This window comes from Armigeres subalbatus, chromosome 2 (genome assembly GCF_024139115.2).
Source record: "Armigeres subalbatus isolate Guangzhou_Male chromosome 2, GZ_Asu_2, whole genome shotgun sequence".
Taxonomy (NCBI): domain Eukaryota; kingdom Metazoa; phylum Arthropoda; class Insecta; order Diptera; family Culicidae; genus Armigeres; species Armigeres subalbatus.
In genome coordinates this window covers 211,076,020-211,088,753 of record NC_085140.1, presented here as the reverse complement: position 1 = coordinate 211,088,753, position 12,734 = coordinate 211,076,020, and the positions used below count along the sequence as shown (strand labels likewise).

Below are 12,734 nucleotides of genomic sequence, written 5' to 3'. Positions count from 1 at the left end.
TTTGAACCTCATGTCCGTATGGCACCGGGAACTAATGTTCTTCCGAAAGACATGCATTGTTCGAGGTTCAAGCTATACGCATTGACAGCTGGTGCAGTAATTTAAAGGCGCAGCCGCACCCAAAAAAGTGCATTGTGTAAATTGAACGTTGTCTAGAAGCAGTCGCCGTAGTAATACATCGGGTGACTGAGACAGGCAAGGCAAGGTACTTCGTGCATGTCAAAACGACGTTTACTGTAATTTAATTCAAAGCATGGTGAGCAGTTTTCACGGTCGAGCTACACGTGAGGCGTGTATGACATGTGAAGGAACAGTATCGAAAGGTGAAGAAAGCTTAATGTGTATGTATTTATGAATTATATATATTGTTCACCTGTCTAAATGTAATACGAAACCAACAGATAGCATAGCTGTCTTTACCGGCCACATGATATGACGGATGATTCAACAGGTCCATTCTAGAATGTCAGAGGTCAATCGACTCGTGGCGTCGGCTGGCGTGCTCCAGCTTTAAGTAAATCAGAGGGTCGTGATTTTTCAACTCCTCCCATTGGCAGTTGTGGTCAAGGCAATCCGCTCAACATGTGACTATCTGCGGTTGTTTACTGTTTCCTAACCCAGTTCTATGTGCTTCCGACTTTACGCCCAGCCGCCCATATGTGAACGTGGGCTGCCACTGGCTAATGTGGGCAAGCTGGCATCGCTAAGCCCTTCTTTTAACACCTACAGAACGGTGGAATACGTTGTCGGATGGCGGCAATGGAACAGTAAAACACCGTAGGTAAGTTCCGTTCTCTTCCGCAAAAGATCCGTATCGGTGCAGGTGAAAACCTACCATTAGGGAATTAATCTGCACACAACATCACAGCACGTTTTGCGTTCGCTCTTTATTCATTGTTCCGTGGGCGAGATTCGATCGAAAACTGCACTTGAGCAAACCTCTAACGGACGGTCATCGTCCACTGAACGCGCACTTATGTTTCGCTAACATAAGGAATTAAGCGAATACAAAAAAATGCACACGCAGATAAATGGTTCTGTTAGCAAAATTACCATATTTTGGGGTCAGCACAAATTAGTTGGCTTTGAGATGACTTCCTCTATGATCAAGTTCGAGATTATGTACATATGAACACAAATGGTTATTTTGAAAAAAAAATTCGGAATGACTTCGCCACTTTAAATTCATTATTATTTTTTTATTGGGATTAGAATGGAAGAATAATTATACGTTCGATATTAATGTTTTAGAATCAATAGAAGTGAACAGTCAAACAGTTGTTTTTCCAGACAAAGACTTAGGTTTTTCTGAGCGTTCTTCGTGATTTCAAATTCGCTCTGAAATTTGAATTTGAAACAGTAATTAATTGGATGAGTTTTAGGTTAGTGTTAATAGATTGCTATATCAGCCAACCAGAGAATGTCAAATTTTAATACAGTCCTGCATTATTCACATGCAGGTATTGTATAACAACTAGGCATATACCAGAATTGTATAAGACTGAACCGCAGTACCCTGTATGATATTGCTTTGGAGAATTATAAAAAAAAGCATATAGACGTGTGTTGGTGTAATTCGTTATACAGTTAATTTATTTTAAATTGTATTCTGTTGTTTTTTATCAAAAAATGTATTTAGATCTGATCTGGATTCGAACCTAGACTTGTTCCATTTACAAAATCACATACGTCCTTTTGAATAAGTACCCGAGATTTCTTGTATAAGAACACGGCAGCTATTTCCGTCCATCATCGTAGTGGCTAAAAACAACGAAGGCAACGTCCATTTGCTAGAACTCCACTATAGCAGAACGTTTCTTTATCTTTATTTTTATTTGGAGCAGGGAAAAGCCCGCTTGAGTAGAGCAAAATCCCTTTCTCAAACGGACGCAAAACTTCCTCTTCTTTTAATATCAACAGTAATTACAATTTCCAACAGATACAATATTTCTTAATTCTATACAATGACTCCGATAGATAGGGAGGGTATTTGTGTTAGAAGCGGCAAGTATTCGGCAAAACTTTTTCCGAAATTTGGAACGAGAGAGGTGAAAATCAAATTCAGTAGCAAGCCGATTGAACATACGGGTGGATGCCGGTAAATGGATCGTTTCTCCTGAACTCTCCTGGTACGGATGAGTTTGGCAAAAAAGTGTCTTTTATATAGGATTTCGAGACTATGACGAACAGACGAAAATGCCTGCCTTATCCCTAGTTTTTATGCAGAGATTGTATTGTTTTTGTGTTTTTGGAAAATTCTCTCTCATGATTCTAATCTATTTGCAATATCAATTCAACAATCATCGTCCTTGACACACATTTGCAACCAGAATTGACTATTTCTACAAAATTTACCACGCCCCCACCATTAAGTGTGCGCGGTGATTCAAATGCAAACGGAAGTCATGAACACCGCGATTGCTCAACTTAGCCCCCATCAGATAGCGACTGTCCACCATGACTGACGAATGACCGAGCAATAATAATGATAGACGGACTCATAAAAAGCGAAAAATTGAAGTAAATGATTTATACTTGAGCTTTGTAATTCTTTTTTTGTTTGTACCTTGCCACACTTTGTTCGGTTGTGCTTCCTCGTGTGGGGCAGCTCCAAGAAAGACCAACGTAAACATTAAACACCTTATCTTAATTAAACTTCCTCGAAGCGAACCGACGACGACGACGACGGATTCGTGAAAGCCGATAGTTTAATTCACAGACACAATCCAAACAGCTGCAGGGTGTGTTATTTTTTGTTTTGTAACTGGCGTACCAATGTTTAATAAACCTGAGCCGAATCAACGTGCCACACAAACATGTATGAATTAAATTATTGCACCTTCGTCGACCACAGCAGAGCGTTAGTTTTGGGGCGGCTAATTGAAAATTAGATTCGGATCATTTATTTCGGAATGACGGGCATTAGAAATTCAATTGCGCTGAAGTCAAATGGAGATCGTTAGGATTAACTCAGTGTAGCGGAGTAATGGAATTCTTGTATGGAGTTTATGAATTCGAGAACAAAGATTTATCCCGGAAAGATTCACTTTATTTGGAAAGCTTCATTATATTAATGATGATTGTTCTGATGAAAAGGAATATGAATGCCATTTTGATTAAGGTTGAGTATGGTGTTTGTTTCTTCTTAAGCCCTGGACTAATCCGTTCTCGTATGTTTTCATAATAAACAGAGTTTTCTCTAGGCATCACATAACAATCATCTTGGAAAAAGCCACTACTTATAATTTACCACCAAATGGAAAACATTTTCGAAGAACAATGTTTTCTTTTTCTCAACCAATAAGTAATTAAGCGTTTACAACAGAATTATTCATGTGACAGTCTTTGAACTTCAAGGGCCTGTCCTCAATCAACGTGAAACGAAAACACATTTGCCTATACACAATGCAAACGCAGCATGTCTCCTCGAAGGGTTAATCCCTAGTGGCTAGGGCGAGGTTAGAACCCGTGAGCTCATTTAAGTCAAAAGGGGAACACAGCAGAAGAAACAACAAAAAATGAAACTATCGTGTGGATAAAAGTGTATGTCAAATCATTAGATTATGCGTCGGAACAAGGAATCTAGGCAGGAATATAAATAACGTCGAGCAACAACTACGAGGGAAAAGGGGTGAATAGCAAATGACGCCGTTGCTCAAAATGCAGCTTATAGGGTCTTCTTCACACGTTATAGCGGGGAACAACCGGTCGGCCGGTGCAACTCGATACTCTGTATATTGCCGATCGCCGACGACGGTAAGACAATCAGCCTACCGGCATGCAGTGCATTTTAATTAGAATGTAAAATTCGATATTAAAGTTTATTACGAAGGGGATTAGTTTCACTTGCACTTGCTGCTCGGGCTCTCCCTCCGATGAAAATAGTGTTTAAATAGAATGGATTGGAAACAGGTCGAGTCAAAGCACAACTATGAAACTTGATGCATTCGAGGGGAAATGCTCTTCAGGTCGACTGGCATTAACCCTTTTTTCAGCGCCATAACCTAACAGACTGTAGAAGGGAATAAATTAAATTCTGCCAATCAGAAGACTACCCCTGGAAGATAAAACAAAATTGGGCGCAAATTATTTCATTGCTAAAAGCATTAACATCATCATTACTATCACAGTCCAACATCAAACGATAGCCAGTTTTATTGTGCCTAATGAACGTTTTTAAGTGTTTTGACTTCGAGTCAATCGCACGCAATCAACCAACGTCGCAAAAAAAAGAATTTACGATTCCAGATCATTTGAAGTTGAAAAAGCTGATCGTCGCAGGCGGACAGTAAAACCCATTAATTTATATTTCCTTATCCATACGTTCAAGCTTAAGCGGCAACAAGCAATAAAAGTTGTTTTAAGTAGCAAAAAGTTCTGAACATGGCCGCAAACTTTGATAGTTGTCTATTACTGTGAGGCTCCTCTCAAAGATGGGAGTCACCACCGGATGCTCTGTCGTAATTATTGTACTGTCAAATGCCGTTAATTTATCATACATAAACTATTCTAGCAATATTAGTACTGAAGGTTTTAAATTGATTAATACCTAGTCTTTATCTGCCTAGCGTCGCGCGTAAAGATAAGAAGGACCATTGACTTATCTGTGCAACCGTACAATAAACAAAAAAAAAATGATTTCTAAATGTAGAAACCAACGAATACCGCAGTACCGCCTTTTATTCATTGTACCAAAAAAGTGCCTCTTAATTGCTTTATAAGAATGTCGTTCAGCTATTAATTCCAGTCATTTGGTGTCTGTTTTTTTCCTTTTGCAGATTTTAGTCCATCGGGGAAATGTACAGTCGGCGCCAACAGGCAGACAATATTAACCTTCTAAGGTGTCCAAGAAAAGCACCAACCGCGAAGCAAAAGCAACGACCATTAATTAACAAATGATCATGCTGTACCACTCTCAAAAGCGCTGACGGACACGCGAATGACAGATCTGTAGCAAATAGACCGATACCCGAAGCCCAATCACCGCTTTTTAAGGACACACGTGAGCTCCAATAAATGCAATCGCTAATTAACCAGAGATAATCATACAGCGCACGGCAGCGGCGCTACGGACAATGCGCCGAGTGTGAAACGGAGACCCTCGAGCCCCAGATAGAGAAGGTGTGCTCAGTCAAATGTCCGAAACGCCAAAAGGCATTTAGAAAGAGAGTAGTGTAACCAGATATACACACATAGCTGGAAGCGTACATAAAATAAAGCCAGAAAAGGCATTAAAACATGACGACGATGGCAACCGACAGCAGATCGGTAGCGGAGAGGCTGAGCAGGCACCTGCTTTCATACCTGATCGTCCTGATAGTGTTAGTTAGCTGCTGTTTAGATAGGACTGACAGTTGGGCACAAGATGGCCTGGCCAAGTCATACATTACATACGGTAAGTTGTCTTATTTTATCCTTTCCCGCGAAGACACGCATAGGCCATCCAAATTCAGTTTTACGACACCTCCTGGCAGTCAGTTGTCTAATTAGGAAGTGGTCGTGTGGCTGTCCCATACCGTAATTTGATAGCATGCTATCGAATTTTATTATGCCTCATGATCGGGTACGAAATGACTTCCGATGTTTGTACATTGCAAGAATGGAGTTGAAAGGTTGCGCTGGGTCCCAGCCAGTAGCATTGTTCAATGATCCCACTTTTTTGTTGATTGTTTCCGTCGGATCTCAACGATGTTGTACGGCTTCTGGTTCATGTCGGAGACAGAAAAAAATAAAGCGTATACCAAACTTTTGTGGATTAATACACCGTTGTCGTTATAATTTTCGAATGCAACCGATCGTCCTTAAATTGCAATAGGGTCAAACACGAAAACAATTTTTATTGTACACATTCAATTTTTGTACTTGCTGTGCAACTGTAAGACTGTGTAACTCGACAAGTCAAGTACGGAACACTAAAGAAAACATTATCGTACCGATCTGATGCGTATGTTTCAATTCTAGTAGAAATTCATGTAATGACAATAGATTATGAACCAACCTAGCAGTGAATTTTTCTCATGCCTTATGGAGGGTACACTCTAACTTTCATCTTCTCAGTGACTGAGTAAAATTGTATTGGCATCTCTTTTCTTCCCACAGAAATTTTACTCAATTTCCGTCAAAAGCAGGATTACTCATAGTTTTGAGTTGTCCTGCTTTTGACGGAAATTGAGTAAATTTTTAGTGGGATAGAAAGAGAGAGCAATACAATTTTACTCAGTCACTGAGTAGGTGAAAGTTAGCGTGTAATAAGAAAAGCACATTCAGAGTCACTAGTAACATCGATGGATTTTTTTTATGGTGTTATAGCACTCTTGAAGAGTAAATCATAGTTTCCAAGAGCTTAGCCACCTTGGACGGCCTAGAAGAAGATTCCTCCTTGGCGATTAAGGCCAACGGTCTGAGAATTCGTTCGCTGATAGACAGCGGAACCCTTTACAGTTTAGACGCGAGGTTAATGGCTTGGCCGGCTCCAATGTTCAATCTAGTTCCTGCTCTGACAAAGTGAGAACCCACTCACACAGTTCAATGCATTCGAATGCGCTTCACGCTCGCCAAGTTGTTGTGCACTTGGTCTACATACCTCGCTCGCCGTCTCGTACCTGCCGGATCGGAAGCGAACTTTGCAGGGTTGCTGTCCGGTATTCTTGCAACAGGCCCTGCCTATCGTAACCTTCTGGATACTGGGTTCGCCGTAGAGCTGGACGAGCTCATGGTTCATTCTTCGCCGCCACGCACCATCTTCTTACACACCGCCAAAGGTGGTCCTAAGCGCCCATCCCTCGAATACTCCGAGGGTTTGCAAGTCCTCCTCAAGCATTGTACATATTTCTTGTCCGTAGAGACTACCGGTCTTATCAGCGTCTTGTACGTCTTGTATCGAAACATGTACTGTGCATATGCACAGCCAAGATTTTTAACAAAAAAAATATTTTCATGCGGCCGAGTTGTCGAATAATATGCAATTAATTTTCATTTCCTACTGTTCAAAGCAAAACTTCTCCTGAAATACTTTGTCGAAGATGCCAAGCTTGAAAATTCATTACTTTTGAAGATTTGTCACGTTTTATGTCGGCAAAACATTTTTATTTCTTTTATCATATATTTTTTTATTTCAACATTTTTCGCATGTTCTGGAAAATATTGAATAATAATGAAATACGCCGTTTGGTGACTATTACGACTTGAAACCTTAAAAAATCAGAAGGATCTAGCAGTTTTAATGGATTTTTAATCATATTTGATATAGCTGAAACTTGACAACGGGAAAATTATGGCAGACAATATCACACGCATAACAAAGTACAAGTAATAGACTTTAATTTTATACCTGCACTGTTGAGTTGTAAGCGAATGTAAGATATGTTTAATCAAAAACCATTTTCTACTGTTGAAGCAGAAATCAATCTACCGTAAAGGCGGTGAAACTTCAAGTAGACCTTAACTTCAAGCCAGGTTATTTTTGATCATAACTTGATGCAAATATGCTTTCACTGGTTGTAGAATACTAGGGAAACGGTTCGGCACTTCATCTCATAGCTCCCATATTAATTCCATCAAAAACAAAGCAATGAAAAGGAATTTGATTTGTTTTTTTTTTGTGATTTTTTTTTCAGCAGTGAGTACTTATGTTAGCAAAAAGAAGCGACAAAAATGGTCTTGTATTTCTTTGTTTTGCGATGAGATGCGAAATGGAAAATGGAACAGTTCCCCTATAAATCCTTATTTTTGCACAAAAAAAATAGTCACAGAGTTGATACTCATACAATGTCAGACAAAACAATAAAACCAAAGGCCGTGTTTTATACAAAATGACCAACTTTGGAGGCTTGTAGTTGGCCAATCGAGCTAAAATTTCGGCTGCCCGGGAGAATTTACCTGAATTATCCTCAACCGAGGGTTCATATTTTTTTAACCACGGACTTCAAACTTACAGACCTAGTTAGTTTTTCAGGGTCATAACGTGATAATTGAGCCATGACCACCGGCCCAATGATAATTGTTTACCAATATATTTTGACATAGTCAATAAGTTTATTGTCTTGTTTCTAAGTTTTAGAAATCCTGGAGGTGGTTCTATTTGTTGTCCTTTCAGAGGTCTGTAAGTTTGAAGTCCGTGGTCCGAAAAATGTATATCTTCGGCTGAGGCAAATTCAGGTAAATTCCCCCCGGCAGCCAAAATTTCAGCTCAATTGGAAAATTACAAGCCGAGATACAGCCCTTCAAAGCTGGTCATTTTGTATAAAAAAAAACGGCATCTGTCTTAAAGTTTTGTCCGACACTGTGTGATGAACATGTCTTAAACTTGGCGGAAAAAGTAATAAATCTCTTAAATTAATTAAATTATGAACTTAGCGTCTTTGACAAAGTTTTCAGGATTCAGTTTGGCTACAAATTTTGTGAAGATACAAACCTTGTACGATGTAAAGTAGAAAACATTTTTTTTATCTCACTTTAACCCTTTCCCGCCCACGACTTTTTTCAAAAATTCCAATATGAAGGAATCATCTTTGACAAAAATGCTAGAACAAAAGATGTTTGGCATAACTAAAATAAGTGGAAAACGAAAAAAAAAGTTTTTGATTGTAAATCAATAGTTAATTGATTGTTTTCAATAGTTTCACTATTTGTACTCAAAATTGATTATATTTCCAGTCTAATGGAACCATAAAGATGTGTCCAATATTCCTTTTTGTTGTTGAAACAATTCGATGAAGGTTAGAAGGTGCAAAATTTGATGGTGCACCACAGACACCATGGGCGGGAGAGGGTTAAGGAAGATCGATCATTAAGCTGAATACCTGAATACCAAAATTGGGTCCTAAAATGAAGAATCGATATTCGATTTTCTTTCAGGGAACGATGAAGTTAATCATCCTGAACGCGTCAGTTTTTCTTTCGACTCAAAAATCGAAAGGAACATTGTTTAATTTGAAATTTAAAAATAGATGAAAAATGCTTCCTCGACATTTTCGGTCTTGTTTGACGTACGGAATAATATGATTCAAACGCACTAGCAAAACACCGCAGGGCACTTGACTCAACCTTTGACAGCTAATATATGGACCTGACGTTTTGGGCTGCTGATTCATTCGTTCTGAAATGTTGCACAGCCTAACATTTGCCTTAAAATGTCTTAAACACAAAAATATTGTTTTTACTGATTTAGACTTTTCCCAGAATTTTTATAACATCGGTTCAAGTATTCTTGACCGATGCACTATGGTTTGCAACCATAAACGAGGTAGGGCTTTTGGAGCCAATTCTACATGAAATATTATCCTGGAGGGGTCTCTCAAGGATTCTGCCAAAGGATCATCAAGAATGTTTCTAAGGATTATTAAATAAATTCCATCTGATGACCCTTTTGAAGATTCCACTTTGGAGCTTTCTGTCGAAAAATTTCCGTCTTGCCCCGTAAATTGTTCTGGATTTCATTACAATCATTGCCAATGATTCGTCATATTCTTTAACTAGAAGTGTCTGAATGTTTTATCAAGAAGTATCTAAAGAATGTTTCATCTGGAATGCTCTTTTGATTACTTTTGCAAAATGTAATGGCAAGCATCTATTATATTTATATTATAATTACTCACTTAAGCAAGAGATTTGATGTTTGGCTGACAGGTTGAGATAAAATAGAATATTGCTATTAAAGAGCAAGAACTACATTAGCAATGGCCTAAGCTGTGTTACAAAAGGCGGTGTCTTATTTTTGAACGATTCTTGCGTGTTCCGAGTTGATTCAAATTCCGAACATAACGCAAATAAGATTGAAATAGCCATTGCGAGTATTCGGGATATGAGTCATGTTTGAGAGTTTAGTCAAAATGATACTCTTCTTGAAAAGCATGTCACAAATCGCCACAGATTTGTCAAAAAAGCTCCCTCCGCCCGGTGGTAGTTCTCTCTTCGGTTGTCTTAAACGATGTCTTAGTTAGAATATGTTACTTCTGTAATATGCACAATAAGAATATATAGAAAACCTCTACTCGCCAATTCTCTGCAGAACTGCGCTAATTCCAGTTAACCATGAATATGCAATTATGAACGATCACGGTTATCAGATGTAGAACTGTAAAAGTCATCAGTAATCCTTTATTTAACCGTTCCAAAAAATCCGATCATGTTGGAAGCTAAGGATCATTAGAAACAAATAGATAAATTGTCTTAGTTTGTATTGTTTGTGCTAATCACCGCGCGTTTATTAATATGTATTATAAATATCACCGAGAAAAGCCAATCTAGCGGATTAATTAATTATCTTAGTTTGTGTCTACCGTTAAGAGCACAGTAAATATTTTTTAGCATAGAAAAAGTGTTCTTTTAAACAAGGCTTTAGCACATGTTATGTCTATGCGAATTTAATCCAGTCTTTATCAAACTTTCCGTAATTCATGGAAAGACCATGGCGCCTCCCTCATCTTTCCTGGCTACTCCCTCGGATACCTTGGTTATTTATTGTTGGATACCTATCTAAATGCTTGTTTAGTTACCGTTTTATTACACCAATGCCAAACCAAACTCAATTTTTTCCTGCCTTAGACGATGTTCATTCAGCTTCCCCATTCGTTTAAGGTTAAGAAAATAAGCCATTTGAGTCCATTTTCCATCAAAAATCGACTCAACTCGACGATTTGAGCTGATGTCTAACTGTGTGTATGTGTTAAATGTGTGTGCAAAAAAAACACTAAATTTTTGGCATTTAATCCTTGAGAAGCTCGACTAGGATTTCGTCCTTCCCAGCAGCTTCAATTAGTTAAGCCCTTTCTCTGCTCCGTACTCTAATTAACCTTAACCTTTATCAAACATGTTAATGCTGCTTCTTAATACAGCTTCGTTATCATCGTTCAAAAAATCCTCGAAGTGTATTTTCCACTTGGCACTGGCGCTGTCTCGTAGCATTGACAATCACGTAAAACCTTCGCATAGCGTTCTGATTCATGCTTTTCTGCGCTTCAGCTTGCACACTCTTTTCGTACCTTTTCGTCTTTTCTCTTTGCAGTGGATTCGTTTCTCTTCTACCCTTGCTACACAGTGATCGTTCACCAATTGAGGCACGACTTCACCCAAATAGCAAATGTCGTTTGCTAGTTGGGGCTTTTTGACAAACTTTCTGCAAAAAAAGGGAATTTATTTGTGCCAAAATGTATGGACTCCGTCACAAACAACAATGAAACATCAACGCAGTTCGGACATCACATTTTGACGTGTGGCTGCTTTTTAATTGGTGTTTTCCCCAAATAGCAAATCCCGGGGTCGAAAACTTATTACGTAAGCACTTATGGGGAAGGGTATCTGTCATTTTCTTACGCTCCATAAAAATTAAAAAAAAATATATATTTGTAAGGGAAAAATCTTACATGGGGGGAAAGGGGGATTGAAAAATCCATAAAAAATGCTTACGTAATTGGTGTACAATCCCTAACCAAAAAGTGGAACAAATGAAAAAAATTCTCTGGAATATCAACTACATATACCGTTCACTGTTGAGTTGGCAGACTAGAGCGGACCGGATAGACCCTTGCCTTTGAATATATCCGTTTGCTTCTTATGGTAGGTAAGGAATCTTCAGAGGCTATCGTATCGATGCTGAGTGCTAATCCGTTGCATCATTATGCGCTTGTTCTTCACGTAATGGCCACTAACATAACCATCACAAAGACTTTGGTCCTTAGCTCTGGTTCTCAATAGTTCGTAGATTAGTTCTGATATGCTACTACTGTAAGCCGTCATGCGATAGCGGATCCGATATTTTTTAAACTAGTCTCTAGACCAGCTTAGCCTGCATACACAATAAGTTTTTGTTATTCGTGGTCGGCAAAATCGGACACCGCTGTATCTCAGTAATTTTTTTAAACTGAACTTCGGCAAAAAAATGGTTGATTGCTGATTATCAGAAAAATATTTTCCGAATCTCAACTTGGTGAAAAAAAATAATTGTGTACTAAGGACCTGCTGAACATTAAGAATGATGTAATAACATCAATACTTCTCTTTTTAAAAGATTTTGGGACTATCACCGGATTTTTAAGCAATACACTCAATCATCTTTCATATAAATAAAAATAGACGGTTCAAGCACAACTTTTATCAATTGAATCTTCAAAATATAAAGTTGGATTCATAGATTGAAACCTGTACATGTGCACTACAAAGTACGATGGTCAATGTTTTACAATTAATGTCGAAATATGTGCACTGTGCAGCTCATCGATCATTCAATATTCGACAAAAATCGTATAAGACGGTGACTTGCAATAAGCGGCTCTTGTGTAAAAAATCTTGAGCATACCATTAATTTATTATATAGTTTTTGTAATAGAAGCTGACTTCATGTCGAAATTAAATTTAAATCACATTTGGCTATTTTAGACTACCATAGTTTTAGTTTCCCATGCTCTATCTTATTCGCTTGAACTGCAAAAACAAGTTTTATTATTCATTATCTTTATTTAGGAGACATCTAACCCTGGGGCGGCTCATCTTCGCCACATTAAGATAATAGTCAGCCTCAGGAATTTCCGTTTCCAAAAGCCCATATGATCAAGACATGGAAAGCCATAGCACGTGTATCTCATCTCATCAATCTGTCGTTCCCAATGGCAAGCCGGCTCGGTCATATTCAAATTCAGACTCTTAAAAAACGGACAACCCCTTCTTCACGCTCGCTAAACCTTTTTGATTGCTGCTCCGGTCGTAAAAAAATGTTCAAATCAGCTCGTGTAAACAAA

General features: G+C 38.4%; 1 protein-coding gene across 7 annotated transcripts in view; it reads left to right on the top strand.

Moving 5' to 3' along the window:
* LOC134211577 (semaphorin-1A) overlaps positions 1 to 12,734 on the top strand; it is a 283,656-nt gene that overhangs the window by 247,202 nt on the left and 23,720 nt on the right. For all 7 annotated transcript variants that reach the window (XR_009979042.1, XR_009979041.1, XM_062688580.1 and 4 more), the window contains one exon: positions 4,779 to 5,395. Coding sequence is in view for 5 of the 7 variants with exons in the window: in XM_062688580.1 (XP_062544564.1) it covers positions 5,239 to 5,395 (157 nt within the window). In the remaining 2 variants the exon portion in view is untranslated. The remainder of the gene's footprint in view (positions 1 to 4,778; positions 5,396 to 12,734) is intronic.